Source organism: Hyperoodon ampullatus (genome assembly GCF_949752795.1).
Source record: "Hyperoodon ampullatus genome assembly, chromosome: 4".
Lineage (NCBI taxonomy): Eukaryota > Metazoa > Chordata > Mammalia > Artiodactyla > Ziphiidae > Hyperoodon > Hyperoodon ampullatus.
Window position 1 is genome coordinate 65,019,816 of NC_136917.1, and position 25,691 is coordinate 65,045,506.

The 25,691-nt window shown below is 42.7% G+C and overlaps 2 protein-coding genes across 3 annotated transcripts in view; one reads left to right on the plus strand and one right to left on the minus strand.

Moving 5' to 3' along the window:
* Window positions 1–2,272: 2,272 nt before the first annotated feature.
* CCNI2 (cyclin I family member 2) lies at window positions 2,273–7,954 on the minus strand (the record flags this gene model as incomplete). The annotated part of the gene is given in 8 exon segments (XM_079701560.1): window positions 2,273–2,484; window positions 2,612–2,822; window positions 2,826–2,885; window positions 3,516–3,746; window positions 4,682–4,822; window positions 6,295–6,369; window positions 6,949–7,080; window positions 7,523–7,954. Coding segments are annotated over 8 exon segments (1,494 nt in total).
* Window positions 7,955–12,167: 4,213 nt separating this feature from the next.
* Window positions 12,168–25,691, plus strand: part of KIF3A (kinesin family member 3A) — a gene marked incomplete at its 5' end in the record, with an annotated part of 72,009 nt that continues 58,485 nt past the window's right edge. The window contains 2 exons of one of the 2 annotated variants that reach the window (XM_079703604.1): window positions 12,168–12,551; window positions 15,440–15,713. In XM_079703604.1, coding sequence (XP_079559730.1) covers window positions 12,168–12,551; window positions 15,440–15,713 — 658 coding nt within the window. Of the gene's footprint in view, window positions 12,558–15,439; window positions 15,714–25,691 lie in introns of both variants that reach the window. The other variant, XM_079703605.1, reaches the window with a different exon arrangement.

Here is a 25,691-nt window from a genome sequence, read left to right on the forward strand (position 1 = left end):
TTTCCATGAACTTTGTGGGGTTGATCAGCTTCTATAGGAGTTGTGTTTTAATAGTGAATCCTGCCATGGGCATCTGTGAAAGGCTCTTGAATGGGTGTGGGATGGAGGAAAGATAGGAAAGAGAAGACGCAGCCTGTGGTTAATGAATCTTTATCAGGTGACTTTATCCAGCAGGACATGAGAGAAGGAAGACCCTGCCCTTGAAAAGTTTACCTCCTTGTTGAGGAGGCTTGACATACGACAACTAACATTTGAGTTCTTATTGTGTGCTAGTCATTGGTCTAAAGTGCATTACATGTATTAATTCCTCTAATCTTCACAATAATCCTATGGTTAGGTACCATTTTCCCCATTTTATAGGCAAGGCACAGAGAGGTTAAGTAATTACCCAAGGTCACACAGCTCGTAACTGGAGGAATTGAGGTTTCAATATTGGTATCCTGGATCCTTAATTCCTGTGCAGCTTGACAGTGTAGGTTGGTGGACCTGAGATGGTTTTGTAGAGATGGGATGCCCTGGTAAGTAGGCAAATGTTTGGTTGAGGAAGGGCAGACTGGTGGTCGAAGGAAGTGATGGCAATCTCCTGGGCCCATTGTTGAGGTGCTTTCTCTGTTGGACACTAGGCTAATCTCTGGGAAGACCAAAATGAGGAGATGGGGGACTAAGGTGGGGAAGCTGACAGCCCAGCAGGGAGACTGGCATGCAGGCATCCCTACTCTCCCCACAGGGAGGCAGGTAGCAGGGACGCAAAGTCTTCATCAAGCTTAGAAGGACAGAGACTCTCTAGGAAGCCAGGGGGAATAGGGCCACACTGATGGAAGGATCTTGGCTCACCCAATTGGGGGAGGTGATATTTGGACAAATTTAGGACAGGTCTATGATGCTCATCCACCGTGCTCCTCTCTTAGCCCATCTGCCTCTGAGCTCTCTCCCATCTCTGTTTTCTGCAGCCACAGTCCTTTACCAATCCCTGCCCTCTGCAGATGGGGACAAATGGAAGATGGATGTGTCTTTATTTCTCCCACCACAGTGATCCCCAGTCTCTAATCTGAGGTGGGATATGAGTTCCTAACTGCAGGAAAAAAATGTTAAAGGAGAGTAGGATGGGACCTAGGATTCCAAGGCAAGCTTGAACAGCATAAAACTTTAAAAACAAAAAATCTCACAAGTGGTATTTTGGCAATACAGAAGTTTGCTTCCCCAAAGAAGGGGAATATTATTTACAGAAAGATGAAGCAGCAAGGCTATCCCTTACCCCCATACTGTGGCTCACAGGTCTACTATCTCCTTTTTCCAAGAGACTGAGAGTTGGTTTAGCTCTGGGGATGCAGCTTACTTAGTTAAGGGGGTCCAGATACCTCTCAGCAGTTTCCTGAAGTCAGAGACAGCGTGAGCTGGTGTGGGCTCTCAGGATGAGCCCCTGCCCCACCAGTGACAGTGCCCACTCCCGATGGAAGGAAGGAGGCAGAGGGAGCTGTGGCCATGAGCAGCAGGCTGCCCCTCAGCATGTCCCTCTGTGCTGGACTAGAGGACAGTTACTGACAGGGCTCGAGAGATGTATTTCAAGTGTATTTGACTCTATCAACTCTAAATGCAAGGTATCTAATACATAAAAAATAAGACTCAGACAGGGCTGAATTCAGGAATTAAGGTGTATTTTAACAAAAGCTCCAACAAGCAAATTTGTTTCAACAAAAGGTAGAGATTTGTGCTGACTACAGTACAGACACTATTATATATATCTAGTCCTCGGCTATTTTGCAGCTGGTAGCAGATCACACTCTGCATGGCTTAGCACGTTTACAAAAAACTGTTCACAGTGGAAGGACTTCACAAATTACCTATAAATGTGTGGTTCAGTCATTCATATCCCCAGCACTACTTACACAGCCCCAGTGGGCATCGCTGCCAGCTGGACTCCACTGCCTAGAGAATGGCTCTATAGTTTCACCTCCCTCAGCCACGTCAGTGATCTCTCCCTCCTCCTGGCATTGGTGGAGGCGGCCTCAGCCTCAGCACCTGCTCACCTCAACCAAAAGCTCTGGGAGCTGTCTCTCCCCATCACAAGGGTCACCTTGAAGTGTTCTGCTTTAACACAAGAATCCCTCTAGTTAAAGCTAATAAACTACTTTGCTTAAGAGTAACAAAGGAGAAATTGGCCTAAAGCTTGATCAAGTTGCTGTACATTAAATAAAGCATACTTTATAAATCGAGTCCTTATGAAGAAAAGACTTAAATCCTGGCCAAGTCGAGGTAAATCTATCTGGAGAGACTATCCCATTTCTGCAGGGGTGGACAGAGTACTTGGGACTTGAAACCTGCACATGTTCTTGGTACAAGCCTGGGAAGCTGGAAGGACCTGGCCAGCTCTGGCAGGTGGAGCAGCAAGAACTTGTCTGTCAGCACCAGCCCAGCCCTTCGGCCCTGAGCAAGGCCTACCTCTGGCCTCATAGTCCAGCTTCTTAGGGGCTGATACAGCCCTCGCTGGAGAAGGAAGAAAAAGCAAGCTGCAGTATGAGCATTTACTCCTTCTCCCTGGTCTCGGGCCCAGGGCTCAGAGGGAGGCGGGGGTTCAGTTTGTCAGATTACCCTTCCCTTTAGGGACCCTGACCTGTCTTTTTTGCCCCCTTATTTTTTTCTGAAGACAGGAATGTTTTCTCAGTTGCTCTTTCAGGGCCACCTTTTCTTGTTATAGGATCCATAAAGCCTACAATATAGAGGAGTCCAAGCAAGGAGGGATTGCCATTATGCTCTAAAGGGCACTGGGGTAGGGGCACAGAGGCTGGCAGGTGAACCAGAAAGTTGTCTGTGCGGGAGGATGACTAAAAACTTGTCAGCTGCTGCTTTACAAGTTCTTTGCAGTGGTTCCACTGCCTAATACCGACCTGTAATTAAAACAGAGTGGTCATCCTTGAGGCAGAATCATTTTACATTCTAAAGAATGAGCAACTCAGTGCCGAAATATTAGCATGGAGCAATTTCAGGAAGGTCCAACCACCCAACTTAAGAAAATTAACCCCACCATCTCAGGAACACCCATCTTCAGCCTCAGCAAAAACTGTCATTATTCTAACTGCATTCCATCTTACCCTGTCCATCCTGAGTGATTCTGACCTCCCATTGCCTACTCAGGGTATCCTGGTGCCTGGTACCATACAGAGGGTGAGGGGTCTGAAATTTACACTCCCTAGTATTAAGCTCAGGTTTGCTTCCTCCTGAGCTAGACATGTCCCCACATCCTCTTGACTACAAGGGCTGCTACTGAGATAAAGCTTCACTCACTGTCAGAGAAACCCACTCTGGTGAAGGGAATGTGTATCTAATACTCAAGTCCAGAGGATATGCCATGTGTGGAAAGCCTAGCCCTTAGGAAGACTCTTCAGAGTCATCATGGCCAGAGCATCTTCTGGAGCCCACAAGGGCCAAGAAGAGCCACAGGTACCCTTTTGGGGGCAGAGTGCATCAGCTGAAGGGGCAAAACTGAGAGCCTGGTCTGGGGCAAAGTTGATGTCTACCTGTGCTTTCTTTAGCAGATCAGATATAGGAGTACAGCAGTCGGGCATGAGCCTCTCCAACTCTAAGGTGATGATGACCAAGGCCAGTGTGGAGCCCTTGAACTGCAGCAGCTGGTGGCCCGCCATACAGTGCTGCAGCTGCCTGGTCAGGGACGCGACGTGGAGGGAAGGATTCCTCTGAGGCAGCAGCTCCTTCACATGGGGCCAGCCCAGGACCACCAGGGCGTGGAACTGGAGACCGTGGTTTTTAATGTTAGAACAGAAAACCCCATACTTTTCATATATCAATGACCAAAAGTGCAAACAATTTAAATTTTCATCAGGGAATATCAAATGTTGCCCAACCCTTTTCATTCCCATTCATGGCCCCCCAAGGGGCTTGAGGCTTAATACCCACTCTGTGGCCAAGCTCAGCTTCAACCCTGGAGAGAAAAAGACAGTCTGCTTTGTGACATGCTCATTAAGAGCCTAAAGTACCCAGATGACAGTGTTTCAATTCCGAAAAATAGAAGCATACGACTCAAGATTAAGGTAGCAGAAAAGTTAACTTGTATCTGCTTGACATGAGAGGAAACTCTGCAGCTTGGCAACAGTGGCCAGTTTTCATACTGATACAGCCCTTAGTGATTTAATCTTCATGCTTCATAACAGACCAAAACCCCATGACATTTCCACATTGCATAATTTTGCCTTACTAACAGAATCATATTCTAAAGGATGACCATCATTCTCTAACTAAAACAAATACAAACGAATACGACATTTTTAAGTGCCAGATCAATATGGTCTAAAGCCTCAATAAGGATTGTGTGTAGGTGAATAAAGACAGCTAAGTGAATGTGTGTAAAGTGTAGCAAAAGCAGACAGATTTTTATGTACAGTATTCATAGAATGGAAAGTTAAATATTTTTGCAGTGTGTATTTAAAAGAGAAACTCACCATAATAGTGCCATCTAAATATCTTTGTAAAGGTAATTTAATGTCCTTTGGAAGTGGGAGTCTGGTGGAACTGTGTTGGATTTAAGACAACATTTCACTCTTCCATATGTTGCGAGCCTTGTGGGTCACCTCACTGTGCTGCATATGCAAGGACGTGTGCTTTGCCATCCTATGTTGTGAACAGCTTTTCTAAAGGCACAGTGAGTCCAGGGTAGACTCGTACTTACTATGGTCAAGAAGTCCAGCGGTGTCCCACTGTAGAGGTCCCAGTGAAGTTTGTCCAAAATAGCCAGCTCCATCCTCAGCAGCTCATTCGGGGAATAGCCAGAGCCATAGTGCTTTATGAATTCTCTTATGCGTGGAATTAACTGTAAAAAGAAAATAAAGAGGCCAAAGCCCTACACCATGTCATGGTAGCTTTTGTTTTCTTATCCCTGGGGACTGGGCATCCATGACCCAAGTAGAGTTGTCTTCCAGTGACCACAGAAAATGCTTCTGAAAGAAAGACCAAACCAGATCTTGGCTATCTGTCAAGTCCCCAGGTATTGTGACAATATGTAGTGAATGTCACATGGTCACCTGCTGCCAACAGGTCTTGATCCCCAACTGCACTCCAGCTCATACCTGAAGGTGCTTTGGAGGCTGGGGCTGTGCCGTCTCCCCCATTCAGCTGTAAGAACGCACTCAAAGCTTTCCAGCTGTGGGCTCCACCCATTCCCTGTTCCCAATCCCTACCATGATTCCTTGTCATAGAGAGGAGTATGCCTTTGAGCTTCCTGGTCTGCGTCAGACAGACTCATTGATAAAACCTCCCATGGTTTTGGCAACACCATAGCTGCAAACACATTCCTCTCAGCCCTTATTGAAGGCAGTTCAGTTCTGGAAAAACTATGACTTTTCCCCAGAGAAACTAATAAGGCTTGTCTATGAGTAAACATGCAAGTACCAAGTGCACTGAAGACTTGGTCCTACTTTTTTAGATAAAAAAGTATTACTATATAACTATATAACTGTATAGTAGTATTACTACTATAACCTCTAGAAATATTTCTTTTAAGGGTTATTTACTTGATTTTTAGTTGGATAAAAGCATCTTTGGGGGCACAAATTATATTCTCATAAACAGGGTTAAAATAAATTTTATTGAAGGTTTGGAACTGGACACACAAGTGACTTTTTCTGCCCCCATGGACCCTGAGATCAGCCAAGGGAGACCTTGTAGAAATGGCAGTGGTTCCACTATCCCCCAAAGGGGGACAGGTTTGGGGGGAGGGAGGAAGGAAGGGAGGTCTGGGAAGGATATTGGGAGAGGATCTTCTGAAAAGAAGCCACAGTGAAACTGAGAAGTTCAAGCAAGCCTGAAGCACTTATGGGGGCTTCTCTTCCACCCACTGCACGTGGCCCTCCTGCCGCTCTTGGAGAAGGGTCCTAGAGTCCCTGAATACGTTTCTTTGACACAGCCAAGTCCTTAAGTCTCAAGCAGCTTTCTTAGATGTAGTTTCTGGGGGTGGTCATTAGGCCATATGGTTTGGGAGGCCTTTCTCTTCTGCTTAATGGGAGGTGGCATGTGGCATCAACCAATGAGGCAAGATTATGTCTGCTAGGAAGTCAGACCTCTGGGTTTGCTGGGCCAGGACAATTCTGCTGTCCTAATTACCCATTTGTGGGGTCCCAAAGTCTGACAAGCCTAAGGAAGGGACAGCAGAAATCCTAGAAGGTATGACTTTTCCAAAATGCCCATTCCCAAGGCCACAGACCTTTCAGGAAACTTGAGTGTTTCCAGTGTTACACACCCCTATACCTTAAAAGCAGCCCTGAATGAGCTTCCAGGGATGCATACCTCCTCTTCTTCATTAACTTTTGCAGCAAGTCTCAAGGAAGTAATTGTAACACAATGGAGTAAACACTTTTTTATCTGCAGTATGGAAGAAACACATATGATCAGAATATGAATGCCAGAAACTAACTGTAAAGCGTCTGTGGGTTTTTTTTTTAAGAAATTAAGTTTTGCCTTTTTAACTTTTTTTAAAAGACTGATTGTATTTATCCACAAGGAGGTTACCCCCATTTTTAGATGTGACAAGTAAAAACCTCCTGGTTTCAGAACCACAGATAACTCGTCAATAGTCCTTTGTTAGAGGACTGACTGGAGGTGGGAAATATGGCACCATCTCAGGGAACACACAGTCCCATCCTGACCTCAGGCTGCATTGTACTGGTCCAGACGAGCACACCCCACCTCATCACAAAGGGAGTCCTTTCCCAGCTAGGTCTTCTCATGCTCCCCAAGTTGACCCCTGACGGCCACACAACACAGAGTCAGACAGGCAGATGGTAGGATGTTTCAATTCCAGTTCTACCACTTGGAGCCATTTACTGAATTGATGAGGCTCAGTTTGAGCACCTGGGATGGCTCACCTCTTAGGCAGCAATGGGAAATAGAGGTCAGTTTGCGCCCCCAACATCTGTCACCATCCCTCATAGACTTCCCTACCTTTACTGAAACTATGAGGCGGCTGAAGATAGTGAGAGCCAGGTTAAGAGTGGTCTGGGAGAAGCCAAAGATGTTCTCAACTCTCAGGAGCCCCAACACGACTTCCTGGAAAGCTTCGCAAATCTCCACCTGCTGGAAGGAGGAGGTGGGGCAGAGGAGGGAAGGTCGCTGGTGGCCAGTCTCGGTCTATCAGTGGCTGGACGGTCTGCTGCTTACGGTGACCAGAGGGGCTGTAAGAAGCCTCTTCACCTTAAATCGCTGTCGGATAAAGGGCCTCTCTTACCCAGCGCCTCCCCCATTCAGACCCTCTCCCTCCTGTGCCCGTTTTTTGGTCTTCAGCAGAGTTCCCCAACTCAAGCCCTCCTCCAAAACACCTACTAGAGAAGCACCGTCTCAGTGAGAAGCTGGCGAATCTCGACTCTTGCCTCGTGCGGGGGACGCACCTGGGGAAGGTGCGTGCTCCAGGGTGCGGCTCACCTGATCGCGGGTGCAGGTGGAACCCGGCCGCGTCCCGTGCGCGCGTGAGGAGGAGGATGAACGTGCTCTCGGGAGGGGCCCCCGCGGGAACCGGTACCTGGAGTCGGCCCCCCAGCCACAGGCGCGCCTCGCGGCCCAGGGCCTGGGTCAGGTGGGCGTCCAGCTGGCGCTCGTCCAGGACGCCTCCCCAGTCTCTCCGCACCAGCCCGGGCCGGCTGGGAACTGGGGGCGGCGGGGGCGGTGGCCCCAGAGCGGCGCCGGGGGCGGGGCGCGCAGCTGGCCGAGGCCGCATTGCCCTCCGCATGGGTCTGGTCCACGACGGCTCCGGGAGACTGACCGCTCCGCGCAGGCAAGCCTCCGGGAAACTTCTCCGGATCGCCGCGGGGAGAGAGACTTTCCACGCAGGCGGCGGGAGAAGACAGCGAAGGACTGTTTCGCCCAGACTTTCGTCCGGACTCTCACCTGGACGCCGGACGGATCTTATCTCCAAGGCGGACGTCTCCGGCGCGGGCCGCCCGCCGGAAGCCATGGCAGCGCCAGATCCCGGGTCTGGGTCCCGGCTTAGCTCGGCTTTTTCTAACCCAGCGCCCGGGACTTGCAGCTGGGGCTGCCACGGGACCGGGCGGGGCGGGGCGGGCTCTTACTCCACCCCCACATCCCTCCACTGAGCGCCTCTTTCCCCACCCAAAGCCCGCGCCCCAGGCGCAGAGTCCCGAGCGGAGTCCCTAGCCCGGGATGAAGCAGCTGGTGACCACGCCATCCTTGAGAAGGTAATTTATTGAAGCAGTGCAATGCGTTAGGCGCTGGGACATAACAGTGGATAGAATAGACGTGGAACTTATATTCTAGTCAGGAAAGAGACAACAAACACGAGTAGAATATATGGAAACCCCAGCAAATCCACTCCTAAGTAAATGTCCAACAGAAATGCATGTGTGTGCACCAAAAGACACCTACATGATGTTCACAGCAGCACTATTTGTAATAGCCCCAAACTGGATACAACCCAAATGTCCATTAACAGTTGAATGGGATAAACACGGATAAACAAATTGTGGTATATTCACACAATGGGATACTACACCACATTGGAAAAGAATGAACTGCTATACCCGATAAGGAAGAATCTCACAAACAATATTGAATGTAGGGAGACAGATACAAAGAATTCATACTGTATGATTCCATTTATACAAAGTATAAAGAAGGGAACTATAATGTTAGAGTCAAGGCAGTGGTTACCCTTGGGGGCATATTTCTATGTTGAAAACTACAGACATCACAGAAAGAAATTAAAGAAGACCTAAATATAATACATAGAGAGACATTCCGTGTTTATGAATTGGAAGATTTAAATTGTTAAAATGGCAATACTACATGAATTGATCTATAAATTGAACATAATCCCTGTTAAGTTTCCAGCTGTCTTTTTTTTCAGAAATTGGCAAGGTGTTTCTAAAATTTCTATGAACATGCAAGGAATTCAAAATGGCCAAAACTATCTTGGAAAAGCAGAATAAGATGGAGGCTTCACAGTATCTGATTTCAAAACTTACTACAAGGCTATAGTAATCAAGACAGTATAGGGACTTCCCTGGTGGTCCAGTGGCTAAGTCTCCGGGCTCCCAATGCAGGGAGCCTGGGTTTGATCTCTGGTCAGGGAACTAGATCCCACATACCGCAACTAAGAGTTCACATGCTGCAACTAGGAGTTTGCATGCCACAACTAAAAGATCCGGCATGCTGCAACTAAGATCCGGCACAGCCAAATAAATAAATAGATAAAATAAAATTAAAAATAAAAAAATAAAATACCCAATCCTTAAAAAAAAAAAGACAGTATAGTATTGGATAGACATATAGACCAATGGAATTGAATTGTGAGTCTGGAAAACAGCCCTCATATTTATGACCAATTGATATTTGACAAGGTTGCCACAATAATCCAGTGGGGGGAAAAACAGTCTTTTCAGCAAATGGTGATGGGACAGATGAATATTCACATGTGGAAAAATGAAGCTGGATCCCTATACCATATCATATACAAAAATAACTCAAAATAGATCATAGATCTAAATGTAAGAGCACACAGAACAGCATCCAGAAATTAAAAAGACAACACACATAATAGAAAACGTGTATATCATATATCTGAAAAGAGACTTGTATTTAGAATATATAAAGAATTCTTAACAACTTAATAATGAAAAGACAGATGAAAAGCGCAAAGAATTGACTAGACATTTCTCTGAAGAAGATATTCAAATGGTCAATAGCACATGAAGTGATGTCCAACATCATTAGTCATCAAGGAAGTACAAATAGAAACCACAATGAGACGCTATTTTATACCAGTAGGATGGCTGTAATAAGAAAGGTAAGACAATAGCAAGTGTTGGTGAGGATGTGGAGAAATTATAAACCTCATACATTGCTGGTGGTACAGCCACTGTGGAAAACAACTTGGCAGTTCCTCAGAATGTTATTTAGAGTTACCAAATGATCCATCAATTCCACTTGTAGTATATACTCAAGGGAAATGAAACGTTCACACAAAAACTTGTAGCAGCATTATCCATAGTACCAAAAAGTGGAAACAACCCAAATGTCCATCAATTGACAAATAGATAAAAATGTGGTATATCCATACAATGGAACATTATTTAGCCATAAAACATAAAGGATTACTGATATGTGTTACAAAAGGGATGAATCTTGAAAACATTATTCTAAGTGATAGACGTCATTTCACAGAAGGTCACATATTATATAATTCCATTTATATGAAATGTCCAAAACAGGCAAATCTATAGATACAGAAAGTAGAGTAGTGGTTTCCTAGGGCTGGGATGTTGCAGCGGGGGAAGGAGGAATGATGGCTATGAGTGTAGTGTTTCTTTTTGGGGGGATGAAAATGTTTAAAATTGATTGTGGTTATGGTTGCACAACTCTGTATATAGTAAAAATCATTGAATTGTACAATTTAAATTGGTGAATTGTATGATGTGTGATTATATCTCAATAAAGCTGATATATTTACAGTATATCAGAGAGTGATAAGTACTATGAAGAAATATAAAGTAGGGAGGGGAGATAAGAAGACTGGGGCTGAAGGTTGGAATTTGAAATAGAAAGATCATTGGTAGGGTTCACTGAGAAGGTGATGTGTGAACAAAGATATTCTGAAGGAGGTGAGGGAGTCAAGCAGCTATCTACAGGGGGAGCTTTCCGGGGCCTGGATTTGGATCTGGGCTTTGTCATTGCCTGTAGGTATGACCTTGGACAAGTTACTTAATGGCTCTATGCTTCAGTTTTTTAAATCTGTGAAATAGTTACTCCTGTTTTCTATTAAAATGACTAATAGTACCTATTTCAAAAGGTTATAATGTAAATTAAATTAATAATTTAAAAATGAATTAAAGCACTTAAAACAGTATGCTGACACTAAGTATTTTTATTAGCTCCTACTGGAAGCATAAAAGCCCTTGTATTCTAACAGGAAACCATGCCTGCAATGTCAGATGAATCAAGGAGGCCAGGTGGAGCTGGTGCAAGGGGGATAGCTTGCAATAATGAGTAAGAGAGAACATTGCAGGAAACCGGGAGAGGGCCTGTGACTTTTATTCTGTGAGATGAGAAATCATTGGCAGGTTTTGAATGGAGAAAAGACAGTATCTGATTCATGTTTTAACACCAGCCCTCTGGCTCCTGTGTTGAAAGTAGACTAGGATGGCAAGGATGAACAGCAAGGAAACCAGCTCTGAGCTGTTTAGTAACACAGGTGAGAGATGGTGGTGGTAGAAGTGGTCGGATTCTGGTTCTATTCTGAAGATAGAGACAACTAGTTCTATAGAAAGATTGGGCATTGAGTATGAGAGAAAAAGACTGTGGTTTGACCTGAGAAATTGTCAGAATTCAGCTTACATTTATTGCGATTAGCCTTTTAAATTACTTATTTATTTATTTTATGTTTGACAGGGGTGATGTGGGTACTACCAGGGGATGGGAAGCGGGAATCAACGTTTCAATTTTGGACACGATAAACTTGAAATGTCTATTACATATCCAAGCAGAGTGGTGTTCAGAGACAGGTTCGGACAAGAAAGAGGATAGATCATCCTTTCTTTCACGAATATTTATTGAAAACTTACTCTGTGCCAGGTCGTATTCTAGGCTCTGGAGGTAATTGTGAGAATACCGACAAAGTCCCTCACGACCTCACCTAATGGTGAGACAGGTGATAAACAAGTCGGCAATCAAGCGCAATAATGTATGTAAAGTTTTTGGCTCTTCAGAGGGGACACAATGTACAATTGCTATTGTTGTTTTTAATATTCGGAGTATTGCAAGTGCTAGAAGATGGGCATTGCCGGTCTAGGATTGCCTCCTCCTCCCCCCCCGCGGTGGTAGGCAGGTCTCCCAGCCCAAAATCAGGCCAGATTTCCAACACAGTAGAATGGCGGCATTGCGCAGGCGCAGCCTCAGTCTGGCGTCCTAGGAGACGGACTCCGAAAGTCTCGGCGCAGGCGCAATGCAAGAGACCGAAGACGCCTCGGGCAAGGGGATAGGGCGGGGCGAGCTCGGAGTGCGCCTGCGCACAGCGCGCTCTCGCCAGAGGAGCCGCAGTCTCGGGAGCGCCCAGGCGGTCTTTCGATAATCTCTGACCCGCCTCTCCTGCGAACCCGGCGTCATTGGACTGCACCCCGGGCGGGAACGTCCGCCGAGTACGGGAGGAAGCAACGATGCCGGTGAGTAGGGTCACTCAGCCGCTGGGGTTTCTCCTCATCCTTGCGGCCTGGCCGGGTGGCGCGGCCGTTACCATGGAGGCGCGGAGCAGGCGGGCGGCCGGGGTGGGGTGGGGCGGGGCAGGGCAGGGCAGGGCAGGGCAGTGCCGGGCGGGCCAAGCGGTTGGGGAGCCAGGCCGGTGGGCCCTGGACTGGGGGGGTCCAGCCGACCCTGGGAGGGGCCCGCGGCAGGCCTTGCGGTCTTCGTTGCTGCTGCATCCCGCAAGGCCTGGGCTGCTTGACATAAAGGCACTGTGCCAGAGGATGCGCTCTCGCTCCCAGCCCTGTCCTCTGGGTAGGGCCTCTAGGAGCAACCACGGAGGGTCGGGTTTTGATGCCTCGCACCCCGTGGGGTCTCTACGCCGAGGAGCCAAGCTCTGGAAGGCAGCAAAGCACGGGCTGTCTGCCTCTACCCCAGGCTGCTGACTAGAGCTGTCATTCCTCTCGTAGCGCTCTAGCTTACAGTGCAGAATGTAACCCGTAGGTGTCTTTGTGTGTGAGGGGAGTGAGTGGTGGGTGGCGGTATGTTTGTCTTGTAGGATTTCACAGACTGTTAACTTGCACTTAATAAGGGGCCGTCGTGGGCTTCCCTGGTGGCGCAGTGGTTGAGAGTCCGTCTGCCGATGCAGGGGACACGGTTTCGTGCCCCGGTCTGGGAAGATACCACATGCCGCGGAGCGGTTGGGCCCGTGAGCCATGGCCGCTGAGCCTGCGCGTCCGGAGCCTGTGCTCCGCAACGGGAGAGGCCACAACAGTGAGAGGACCGCGTACCGCAAAAAAAAAAAAAAAAAAAAAAGGGGGGCCGTCGTTAAGTCCAATATAGGGTCATGGAGAACACTTGAGTTATGGCCGGCTATTTACGTGAGGGGGGTGAGTGGTGGGTGGTGGTATGTTTGTCTTGTAGGCTATCACAGATTGTTATCGTCCACCTAATGAGGAGGCGTCGTAAGTCCATTATAGGGTAATGAAGAACAGTTGAGCAGTGGCTGGTTATTTACTGGTTGCGAAGCCTTGGGTAATTATTTAATCTTTCTGGGCCCTTCATTCCTATGTAATTAAACTTTTCCTTCTGGGGTTATCAGGCAGGAGACTTGAAGGACAGTGCTTGACTTTTAGCATTAAATGCTTAATATTTGCTACTTGTTGCTTTCTATTTATTTATCAATTCATTCAACAGTTATTGGGCACCAACCCCATGCTAGGCACTGGAGATACAATATTGAGCAAAACCAGCCAGGTTCTTGAACTTGAGAAGAGAGACGCCTTCTAGGGCGGAGGTGAAAACCATACATACATACAGGGACAAAGACACTTAACATTAATGAATGAAGTGGATGGGTGTCATACAATAGACAGAAATAGATTCTGGTGAATTAAGTGTTGCCATGTAGGAATGCTGACCTACAGATGTCAGATCATCTATTTTTTCCAAGAGAATCTAGAAATTGTTATTTTTGTGAAATTTCTCAATTTTTAATTTTTAGCAACTAATTCAAAAGATTTTTAAATAATATAAGCCAAGCAAAAGACATTTGTGGGCTGAATTCAGCCCCTTGACTGACTACCAGTTTGGAACTTATGGGTTAAATAGAGACACAGACATTAATCAAATAAGGAGCCAAAAAAAAAAAGTAAAATTTTAACCAACGGAGAAGGAGAGAGAAGGGTGTTATCAGGGCCTATACAAGGATTTGACCTAATCAGGAAAGTCTTCCCAGATGAAGGGGCTATTGAGCTGAGGTCTGCAGGGTAAGTGAAGAGGAGGGTGGGGGATGTTCTAGGCATAAGGAACACACCTGGGAAGGAGTGTGGTGAGAGGGATCATGGGGACAAGAAAAGGCCTAAAAGAAAACCAGTGTGGCTGTGGCTAAGAAAGCCAAGCTTGTGAAAGAAAACTGGAGAAGTAGACATGGGCCAGAACCAGATCTTACACACCACCTGAAGGATTTCGATCTTCATCCCAGGATCTGTGGGAAACCATTGAAGAGTTTTAAGTAGGAGAGTGATATAATTAGATTTGTGTTGAAACTGACTGCCAAGTAGAGAACAGACTATAGGGGAACCTAATTAGATACAGTAGTACAGGTAGGAGTCTCTTATAGTTCGGGGTGAGATAATGGTGACCTAGAATAAGGTGCTGAAAGTAGAGATGGAAAGAAGTGTGTTGAATTGATATAATCTGTTCCTTGTCAATGACAATGGCTCACGTTTGTTTCTCTAATGCTTAGAAGAGTATCTGAAACAGTAGGAATTTAATATCTGTTCAACCAAGCTGTTGAACTTCTTCACTTTAATAATTGTATTTTAATATAGATTCTTAATCATAAAATTTCAAAATTTGAAACTTTACATATTACAAATGTTCATAAGGTTAGAGTCAAGCTAAAACATTTTTCTGCCATTGGGCTTTCTTTTCTGTCTTTCACTTGTCTTCTGTAGAAAAAGTAGACTATATGAGGATATATTATTATTATTATTTTTTAAATTAATTAATTTATTTTTACTTTTTGGCTGCATTGGGTCTTCGTTGGGTTTTGCGGGCTTCTCATTGCAGTGGCTTCTCTTGTGGAGTACGGGCTCTAGGCTCGAGGGCTTTAGTAGTTATGGCTCTCAGGCTCTAGAGCACAGGCTCAGTTGTAGCACACGGGCTTAGTTGCTCCCCGGCATGTAGGATCTTCCCGGACCAGGGCTCGAACCCGTGTCCCCCACATTGGCAGGCAGATTCTTAACCACTGTGCCACCTGGGAAGCCCTGCATATATTATTTGATAAAAAATTTTTTTACTAATGCATTGTAGAAAATATCAATAACACTAAAAGTCTCAGGGGGAGCAGAGGACCTATTACTAGATTCTTGATTAAAGTTATTAACCATATTCACACGTGTTTTCCTACAGGCAGGAAACTCAGAGCAAGTCAGGGACTTTGTGCAGAAAGACAAGTCTCTAATATACTTTCTCATTTTCTGCCTGAATAGCATTAACTGTAAATGTAAATAAGATTTCCTCTCCCCTCATTTGTATCGTAAAAGAAACTATTTTCATATCTTTTTAAATAAGCTTTTTCTATATATCTGTAAGATCTTTAATTGCATTTAACAACTATTTATGGAGTGCTTAATGTATGCAAGGCACTAGGATGCCAAAGTAGCCTTTTTCAAATTTTAAATTTAATCTATTGAAGGTAAAAGTAAATGTTCTTTTCATTGTTTGTAAATATTTTCTCCACCAGATCAATAAATCAGAGAAGCCGGAAAGCTGCGATAATGTGAAGGTGGTGGTTAGGTGCCGGCCCCTGAATGACAGAGAGAAATCAATGTGCTACAAACAGGCTGTCAGTGTGGATGAGATGAGGGGAACTATCACTGTACATAAGACTGATTCTTCCAATGAACCTCCAAAGACGTTTACTTTTGATACTGTTTTTGGACCAGAGAGTAAACAACTAGATGTTTATAACTTAACTGCCAGACCTATTATTGATTCTGTTCTTGAAGGCTACAATGGTGAGTACTTTATATAGTTTACTTTTTTTTTTAATAGATCTTTATTGGAGTATAATTGCTTCACAATACCGTGTTAGCTTCTGTTGCACAAGAAAGGGAATCTGCCATATGCATACACATGTCCCCGGATCCCCTCCCTCTTGCGCCTCCCTCCTATCCTCCCTGCCTCACCCCTCTAGGTCATTGCCAAGCACAGAGCTGATCTCCGTGTGCTATGCTGCTACTTCCCACCAGCCAACTGTTTTACATTCGGTAGTGTATATACGTCGATGCCACTCTCACTTCGCCCCAGCTTCACCCTCCCACCCCATGTCATCAAGTCCTTTCTCTATGTCTACCTCTTTATTCCTGCCCTGCAACTAGGTTCATCACTACCTTTTATTTTATTTTTTTTAGATTCCATATATATGCGTTAGCATACTGTATTTGTTTTTCTAACTTACTTCACTCTGTATGACAGACTCTAGGTCCATCCACCTCACAACAAATAACTCAGTTTCGTTTCTTTTTATAGCTGGGCAATATTCCATTGTATATATGTGCCACATCGTCTTTATCCATTCATTGGTCGATGGACATTTAGGTTGATTCCATGTCCTGGATATTGTATATAGTGCTGCAGTGAACATTGTGGTCCATGTCTCTCTTTGAATTATGATTCTCTCAGGGTATATGCCCAGTAGTGGGATTGCTGGGTCATATGCTAGTTCTATTTTTAGTTTTTAAAGGAACCTCCATACTGTTTTCCATAGTGGTTGTATCAATTTACATTCCCACCAACAGTGTAGGAGGGTTCCCTTTTCACCACACCCTCTTCAGCATTTATTGTTTCTAGCTTTTTTGATAATGGCCATTCTGACCGGCGTGAGGTGATACCTCATTGTAGTTTTGATTTGCATTTCTCTAATAATTAGTGATGTTGAGCATCTTTTAATGTGCCTCTTGGCCATCTGTATGTCTTCCTTGTTGAAATGTCTACTTGGTCTTGTGCCCATTTTTTAACTGGATTGTTTGTTTTCTTGGTATGGAGCTCCATGAGCTGTTTGTATATTTTGGAGATTAATCATTTGTTGTTTCATTTGCAAATGTTTTCTCCCATTCTGAGGGTTGTCTTTTTGTCTTGTTTATGGTTTCCTTTGCTGTGCAAAAGCTTTTAAGTTTAATTAAGTTCCATTTGTTTATTTTTGTTTTTATTTGTTACTCTAGGGAGTGGGTCAAAAAAGATCTTGCTGTGGTTTATGTTAAAGAGTGGTTTTCCTATGTTTTCCTCTAAAAGTTTTATAGTGTCTGTTCTTACATTTAAGTCTTTAATCCATTTGGAGTTTATTTTTGTGTATGGTGTTAGGTAGTGTTCTAATTTCATTCTTTTACATGGAGCTGTCCAGTTTTCCCAGCACCACTTATTGAAGCGGCTGTCTTTTCTCCATTGTATGTTCTTGCCACCTTTGTCGTAAATTAGGTGACCGTATGTGTGTGGGTTTATCTCTGGGCATTCTATCCTGTACCATTGATCTATATTTCTGTTTCTGTGCCAGAACCATACTGTCTTGATTACTGTAGCTTTATCGTATAGTTTGAAGTCAGGGAGTCTGATTCCTCCAACTCCGTTTTTCTTTCTCAAGATTGCTTTGGCTATTTGGGGTCTTTTGTGTTTCCATACAAATTGTAAGATTTTTTGTTCTAATTCTGTGAAGAATGCCATTGGTAGTTTGATAGGGATTTCATTGAATCTGTAGATTGCTTTGGGTAGTATAGTCATTTTCACAATATTGATTCTTCCATTCCAAGAACATGGTATATTTCTCCATCTGTTTATGTCATCTTTGATTTCTTTCATCAGTGTTTTATAGTTTTCTGAGTACAAGTCTTTCGCCTCCTTATGTGGGTTTATTCCTAGGTATTTTATGCTTTTTGTTGGAGTGATAAATGAGAGTGTTTCCTTAATTTCTCTTTTTGATTTTTCGCTGTTGGTGTATAGGAATGCCAGAGATTTCTGTGCATTAATTTTGTATCCTGCACCCTTACCAAATTCATTGATTAGTTCTAGTAGTTTTCTGGTGGCATCTTTAGGATTTTCTATGTATAGTATCATGTCATTGGCAAATAGTGACAGTTTTACTTCTTCTTTTCCAATTTGTATTCCTTTTATTTCTTTTTCTTCTCTGATTGCTGTGGCTAGGACTTCCAAAACTGTGTTAGATAAGAGTGGTGAGAGTGGACATCCTTGTCTTCTTCCTGATCCTAGTGGAAATGCTTTCAGTTTTTCACCATTGAGTATGATGCTTGCTGTGGGTTTGTCATATATGGCCTTTATTATGTTGAGGTAGGTTCCCTCTATGCCCATTTTCTGGAGAGTTTTTTATCATAAATGGGTGTTGAATTTTGTCAAAAGCTTTTCCTGCATCTATTGAGATGATCATATGGTTTTTATTCCTTAATTTGTTAACGTGGTGTATCACATTGATTGATTTGCATATATTGAAGAATCCTTGCATCCCTGGGATAAATCCCACTTGATCATGGTGTATGATCCTTTTAATGTGCTGTTGGATTATGTTTGCTGGTATTTTGTTCAGGATTTTTTCATCTATGTTTATCAGTGACACTGGTCTATAATTTTATTTTTTTGCAATATCTTTTTCTGGTTTTGGTATCAGGGTGATGGTGGCTTTGTAGAATGAATTTGGGAGTGTTTCTCCCTCTGCAATTTTTTGGAAGAGTTTGAGAAGGATGGGTGTTAGCTCTTCTCTAAATGTTTGATAGAATTCACCTGTGAAGCCATCTGGTCCTGGACTTCTGTTTGTTGGAAGTTTTCTAATTATAGTTTCAGTTTCATTACTTGTGATATGTCTGTTTATATTTTCTAATTGTTTCTGGTTCAGTCTTGGAAAATTGTACCTTTCCAAGAATTTCTTCATTTCTTCGTGGTTGTCCATTTTATTGGCATGTAGTTGTTTGTAGTAGTCTCTTATAATCCTTTAGTATTTCTGCAGTGTCAGTTGTGATTTCTCCTTTTTCTTTTGAATTTTATTGACTTGCCTCCTCTCCCTTTTTTTCTTGACGAGTCTGGCTAAGGGTTTATCAATTTTGTTTATCTTCTCAAAGAACCAGCTTTTAGTTTTATTGATCTTTGCTACTGTTTTCTTCATTTCTGTTTCATTTATTTCTGCTCTGATCTTTATGATTTCTTTCTTTCTACTGACTTTGGGTTTTCTTTGTTCTTTCTCTAGTTGATGGAAGTGTAGGGTTAGATTGTTTATTTGAGATTTTTCTTGTTTCTTGAGGTGAGATTGAATTGCTATAAACTTCCTTCTTAGAACTGCTTTTGCTGCATCCTATAGGTTTTGGGTTGTCATGTTTTCATTGTCATTTGTTCCTATGTATTTTTTAATTTCTTCTTTGATTTCTTCAGTGATCTCTTGGTTATTTAGTAGTGTACTGTTTAGCCTGCATATATTTGTGTTTTTTTTTAACAGTTTTTTTCTTGTAATTGATTTCCAGTCTCATAGCATTGTGGTCAGAAAAGATGCTTGATATGATTTCAATTTTCTTTAATTTTCCAAGGCTTGATTTGTGACCCAAGATGTGATCTGTCCTGGAGAATGTTCCATGTGCACTAGAGAAGAAAGTGTATTCAGCCACTTTTGGGTAGAATGTTCTATAAATATCACTTAAATCTATCTGGTCTATTGTGTCATTTAAAGCTTGTGTTTCCTTATTTATTTTCTGTTTGGATGATCTGTCCATTGGTGTAAGTGAGGTGTTAAAGTCCCCTACTGTTATTGTGTTACTGTCGATTTCTCCTTTCATGGTTGTTAGCATTTGCCTTATGTATTGAGGTGCTCCTATGTTGGATGCATAAACATTTATAATTGTTATATCTTCTTCTTGGATTGATCCTTTGATCATTATGTAGCGTCCCTCCTTATCTCTTGTAAGTCTTTATTTTAAAGTCTATTTTATCTGATATGAGTATTGCTACTCTAGCTTTCTTTTGATTTCCATTTGCATGGAATATCTTTTTCCATCCCTTCACTTTCAGTCTGTATGTGTCCCTAGGTCTGAAGTGGGTCTCTTGTAGACAGCGTATATATGGGTCTTGTTGTTGTATCCATTCAGCCAGTCTGTGTCTTTTGGTTGGGGCATTTAATCCATTTACATTCAAGATTATTATTGATATGTATGTTCCTATTACCATTTTCTTAATTGTTTTGGGTTTGTTTTGTTGGTCTTTTTCTTCTCTTGTGTTTCCCACTTAGAGAATTGTTTTTAGCATTTGTTGTAAAGTTGGTTTGGTGGTGCTGAATTCTCTTAACTTTTGTTTGTCTGAAAAGCTTTTGACTTCTCCATCAAATCTGAATGAGATCCTTGCTGGGTAGAGTAATCTTGGTTGTAGGTTTTTCTCTTTCATCTCTTTAAGTATATCCTGCGACTCCCTTCTTGCCTGCAGAGTTTCTGCTGAAAAATCAGCTGATGACCTTATGGGGATTCCTTTTTATGTTATTTTTTGTTTTTCCCTCCCTACTTTTAATATTTTTTCTTTGAATTTAATTTTTATTAGTTTGATTAATGTGTCTTGGTGTGTTTCTCCTAGGGTTTATCCTCTATGGGACTTTCTGTGCTTCCTCGACTTGGGTGACTATTTCCTTTCCCATGTTAGGGAAGTTTTCCACTATATAATCTCTTCAAATATTTTCTCAGACCGTTTCTTTTTCTCTTCTTCTTCTGGGACCCCTGTAATTCAAATGTTGGTGTGTTTAGTGTTGTCCCAGAGGTCTCTGAGATTGCCTTCAATTCTTTTCATTCTTTCTTCTTTATTCTGATCCTTGGCAGTTATTTCCACCATCTTGTCTTCCACCTCACTTTTTTGTTCTTCTGCCTCCGTTATTCTGTTATTGATTCCTTCTAGTGTATTTTCATTTCAGTTATTGTGTTGTTCTTCTCTGTTTGTTTGGTCTTTAATTCTTCTAGATCTTTGTTAAACATTTCTTGTGTTTTCTCAGTCTGTGCCTCCATTCTGTTTCTGAGATTCTGGATTATCTTTACTATCATTACTCTGAATTCTTTTTCAGGTATATTGCCTATTTCCTCTTCATTTATTTGGTCTTGTAGGTTTTTACCTTGCTCCTTCATCTGTGACATATTTTTTGCCATCTAATTTTTTTTTTTTTTTTAAGAGTGGGATTATGTTCCTGTTTTACAGGTTGTTTGGCCTGAGGCTTCCCAAACTGTAGTCTGTAGGCTATTGGGTAGAGCTGGGTCTTGGTGCTGAGATGAGGAACTCTGTGAGACCTCACTCTGATGAATATTCCCTGGGGTCTAAGGTTCTCTGTTAGTCCAGTGGTTTGGACTTGGAGCTCCCACTGCAGGAGCTTCCCCCTGACCCCAGGCTTGCAAATCAAGATCCTGAAAACCATGTGGGTGGCAAAAAAAAATTTTTTTAAAGAGAAAAATAACAAAGTAAAAAATAAAATTAGACTAGGAAACTAAAAGATATGTTAGAAAGAATATAAAAATAAAAATATAGATGAACCAACAACCAGAAGGTAACTCAGTACCACAATAGTGAAAAAGGAGGAAGGAAAGAAAAAAAAGGGGGGGAGGGGGAAGGACTTGGCTGTGGAGAGTGGGGCCTATCAAGGGTGAGGTTTGGGTGGTGGGCAGGGCCAGTGCTCAGGACCTATGGGGCTGGAAAAGGCTCTGGGGGCTGTGTGGGGGTGGGGCTTAGGCTCAAGGAACAGAAGGGGGCCAGGCGTGCCCCCCATCGTGGTCTTAGAGGGCAGGGGACCTCACCTGGGAGCCTAGCAGGCTTCCTGGGCTCGAGTCGGCGGGGCAAACACCCTCTGCTTCTCTCCTGCTTCTCAGTCTGGGTTCTGGGAGGGCCCCTCCCGCCTGCCTCTCCTGATCTCCCCAGCCTCCCTCCTATGCCACCATGACCCATGCAGCCTGGAGGGGGCTTTGGATTGGAGGGGACTGGCCTGGGCACTCAGCAGGCTCCCCATGCCCAAGTGGGCGGGGCAGTCGCGTTCTCCTTTTTTGCTCCTCCCGGAGGGCGCCTCCCACTTGCCTCTCCTGATCTCCATGGCCTCAGGGGTGCTGATGCGGTCTGGCCTCCACTTCTCCTCCCCCTTTGGTCCCTGTACGTCCTACCGGTTCACTTTGGGGTTCTTCCTGTCTCCTTGGGTGTCAGGGTCCTCCACCAGCGGCCAGCAGGTGCATTAGTTGTGGGGAGATGCTAACTCTGTGTCTTCCCACACTGCCATCTTGACTCCTCCCTGCCGTAGTTTACTTTTAAACAACTTTTATCAAGCTATTAATAATACCCAGTGAATTCACCCCTTGTAATGGTGCAGTCAAATTGTACAGTTTAAGTTTTAGTAAATACATACAGTTGTGAAACCATCAGTTTTATCACCCCCATAAGTTCTTTTATGTCCATTTGCAGTCCCACCCCCAGGCAACCATGGACCTGCTTTCTGTCTACAGTTTTGCCTTTCCTCAAAATTTCGTATAAATCAAATCAGACACTATTTTGTCTTTATCTGTTTTCTTTGACTTAGCGTAATATTTTTGAGGGCCATCCATGTTGTTGCATGTATCAGTAGTTCCTTTTTACTGTTGAGTTGTATTCCATGGTATGAATATACCACTTTTTATGATCTTTGATGGGAATTTGAATGATTGCAGTTTTTTGGCTATTAAGAATAATGCTGTTAGGAACATACTTTTCTTTAAAATATTTATTTATTTTTTGGCTCTGTCGGGTCTTAGTTGCAGCACACGGGCCCTTTGTGGTGCATGGGCTTCTAGTTGTGGCGTGTGGGCTCCAGAGCGCGTGGGCTCCGTAGTTGTGGTACGCGGGCTCTCTGATTGTGGCACATGGGCTCAGTAGTTGTGGCGCATTGGGCTTAGTTGCCCCACAGCATGAGGGATCTTAGTTCCTCGACCAGGGATCGAACCAGCATCCCCTGCATTGCAAGACCAATTCTTAACCACTGGACCACCAGGGAAGTCCCAGGAACATTCTTTTATAAGTCATTGTGCAGGTACGTTTCAAAGTTTCTCTTGGATAGATACCTAGGAGTGAAATTGCTGGGTCTTATGGTTAATGTATGTTTATCTTTTGAAGAAACTGCAAAACCGTTTTCCACAGTGGTGATTTTACTACTTTTTTTCCCAGCAGAATGGTATGAGAGTTCCAGTTTCTTCACATCTTCACCAACATTTAGACTCTAGTTCTTTTTAATTATAGCTATTCTAGAGGATCTGTAGTGGTATCTCATTGTTTTAACTTGTATTTCCCTAATAATTAACAACATTGAACATCTGTTTGTGTACTTATTGGACATTTGTATGTCTTCTTGGTAAAATATCTCTTAAAATATCTTACCCATTTTAAAAATTGGTTGCCTGTGTTCTTATTATTGAGTCATGCTCTTTATATATTCTGGATTCATATCTGTGATCAGATACGTGATTTGAAAATATTTTTCCCAGTCTGTGGCTTGTCTTTTCATTTTCTTAGTGGTGTTTTTTTGAAGGGAAAAGTTTTGTATTTTGATTCAGTTCAGCTATCAAGTTTTCTTTTATCACATGCTTTTGGTGACATAGCTCAGAAATTTTTTCCAAATCCAAGACCACAAAGATTTTCTCTTATGTTTTTATCTAGAAGTTGTAAACATTTTAGGTCTTACATTTAAGTCTCTGGTCCATTTTGAGTTAATTTTTATATATGGTGTGAGGTGAGGGTCTGAGTTTTTTTCTTTCTTTCCCCCCCCACCCCCTTTTTTTCCCTTGTTGCCTATGGATATCCAGTTGTTACAACACCATTTATTGAGAAGACTGTTCTTTCCCTATTGAATTAACTAGGTGCTTTTGTCAAAATTCAACTGACCACAAATGTGTGGGCTTATTTCTGGATTGTTTGTTTTATTCCATATTTGTTTGTTTGTTTATTTATTTATTTGGCTGTGCTGTGCTGCACATGGGATATTAGTTCCCTGGCCAGGGATCAAACCCCCGTGCCCCCTGCATTGGGAGCATGGAATCTTAACCACTGGACCACCAGGGAAGTCCCATAGAATTCTATAATATATAATGCAGTTTACTGTGCATTATTCAAATGTAGTTTAGCTGTAACTGTTTGGACTCTAAATAACAAGTACGTAATCCTTCTACCATTTAAAAAAGTTTTATTTAATTAATAAACTATTTTTAGCGCAATTTTATGTTCACAGTAAAATTGAGCAAAGTACAGAGAGTTCCCATAGATCCCTAGTCCCCAGAATGCACAACCTCCTCCACTGTAACATCCTGCACCATAATGGTTACATTTGTTAAAATTGATGACCCTGTATTGACACATCATTATCATCCAGAGCCCATAGTTTACATTAGGGTTCACTCTAGGTTTTGTACATTCTGTGGGTTTGGACAAATATATAATGATATCTATCCACCATTGTAGTATCATACAAAATTGTTTCACTCTATATAGGGTGTTGCCTTTTCAGATTGATAACTTTCACTTAGTAACATGCACTTAGGTTTCCTCCATGCCTTTTCATGGTTTGTTAACTCATCTCTTTTTATCAGTGAATAATATTCCATTGTCCTTATGAACTGTTTATCTGTTAACCTGCCTACTGAAGGACATCTTGGTTGCTTCCAAGTTTTGGTAGTTATGAATAAAGCTGCTATAAATATCCACATGTAGGTTTTTTGGTGGACCTTCTGCCATTTTAAATATATAGTTTGGAAATGAGGAGACTGGGTAAAATCTCAGGTCATTTTTAGTTTTTAAAAACTAACATTTTAAAAGAAGTTCATATTGAACAAAATGATAGCATTAGATTTGTTAAGTTTGGCATTTAAAAACTAGAAATTTGGACTCTCATCTCTGAAAATAAATGAGATTCTTTAATTTTAGGGGATTCCTGGTCCTCCTTTCTCAGCTCTAATATTGTAAATTAGTAATCTTTTTATTTAAAAATTTTTTTAATTTCATTTTTATTTTATATTGGAGTATAGTTGATTTACAATGTTATGTTAGTTTCAGGTGTACAGCAAAGTGATTCAGTTATACATAGACATATATCCATTCTGTTTCATATTCTTTTCCCATATAGATTATTACAGAATATTGTGTAGAGCTCCCTGTGCTATACAGTATGTCCTTGTTGATTATCTATTTTATATATATAGTATATGTATATGTTAATCCCAAACTCCTAATTTATCCCTCCTCACCATGTTTCCCCTTTGGTAACCATAAGTTTGTTTCTGAAGTCTGTGAGTCTGTTCCTATTTTGTAAATAAGTTCATTTGTATAATTTTTTTTTAGATTCCACATAGAAGTGCTATCATATGATACTTGTCTTCCTCTGACTTCACTTAGTATGATAATCTCTAGGTCCATCTATGTTGCTGCAAATGGCATTGTTTCATTCTTTTTTTATGGCTGAGTAATATTCTATTGTATATATGTAACCCATCTTTTTTATCCATTCCTCTGTTGATGGACATTTAGATTGCTTCCATGTCTTGACTATTGTAAATAGTGTTGCAGTTAACATTGGGGTGCATATATCTTTTCAAACGATGGTTTTCTCTAGATATATGCCCAGGAATGGGATCACTGGATTGTATGGTAGTTCTATTTTTAGGTTTTTTTTTGTTTTTTGATGTGGACCCTTTTTAACATCTTTATTGAATTTGTTACAATATTGCTTCTGTTTTATGTTTTGGTTTTTTGGCCACAACGCATGTGGGATCCCAGCTCCCTGACCAGGGATTGAACCCGCACCCCCTGCATTGGAAGGTGAAGAAGTCCTAGCCACTGGACTGCCAGGGAAGTTCCTATGTTTAGTTTTTTTAAGGAATCTCCATACTGTTTTCCATAGTGCCTGTACCAGTTTACATTCCCACCAACAGTGTAGGAGGGTTCCCTTTTCTGCATACCCTCTCCAGCATCTACTG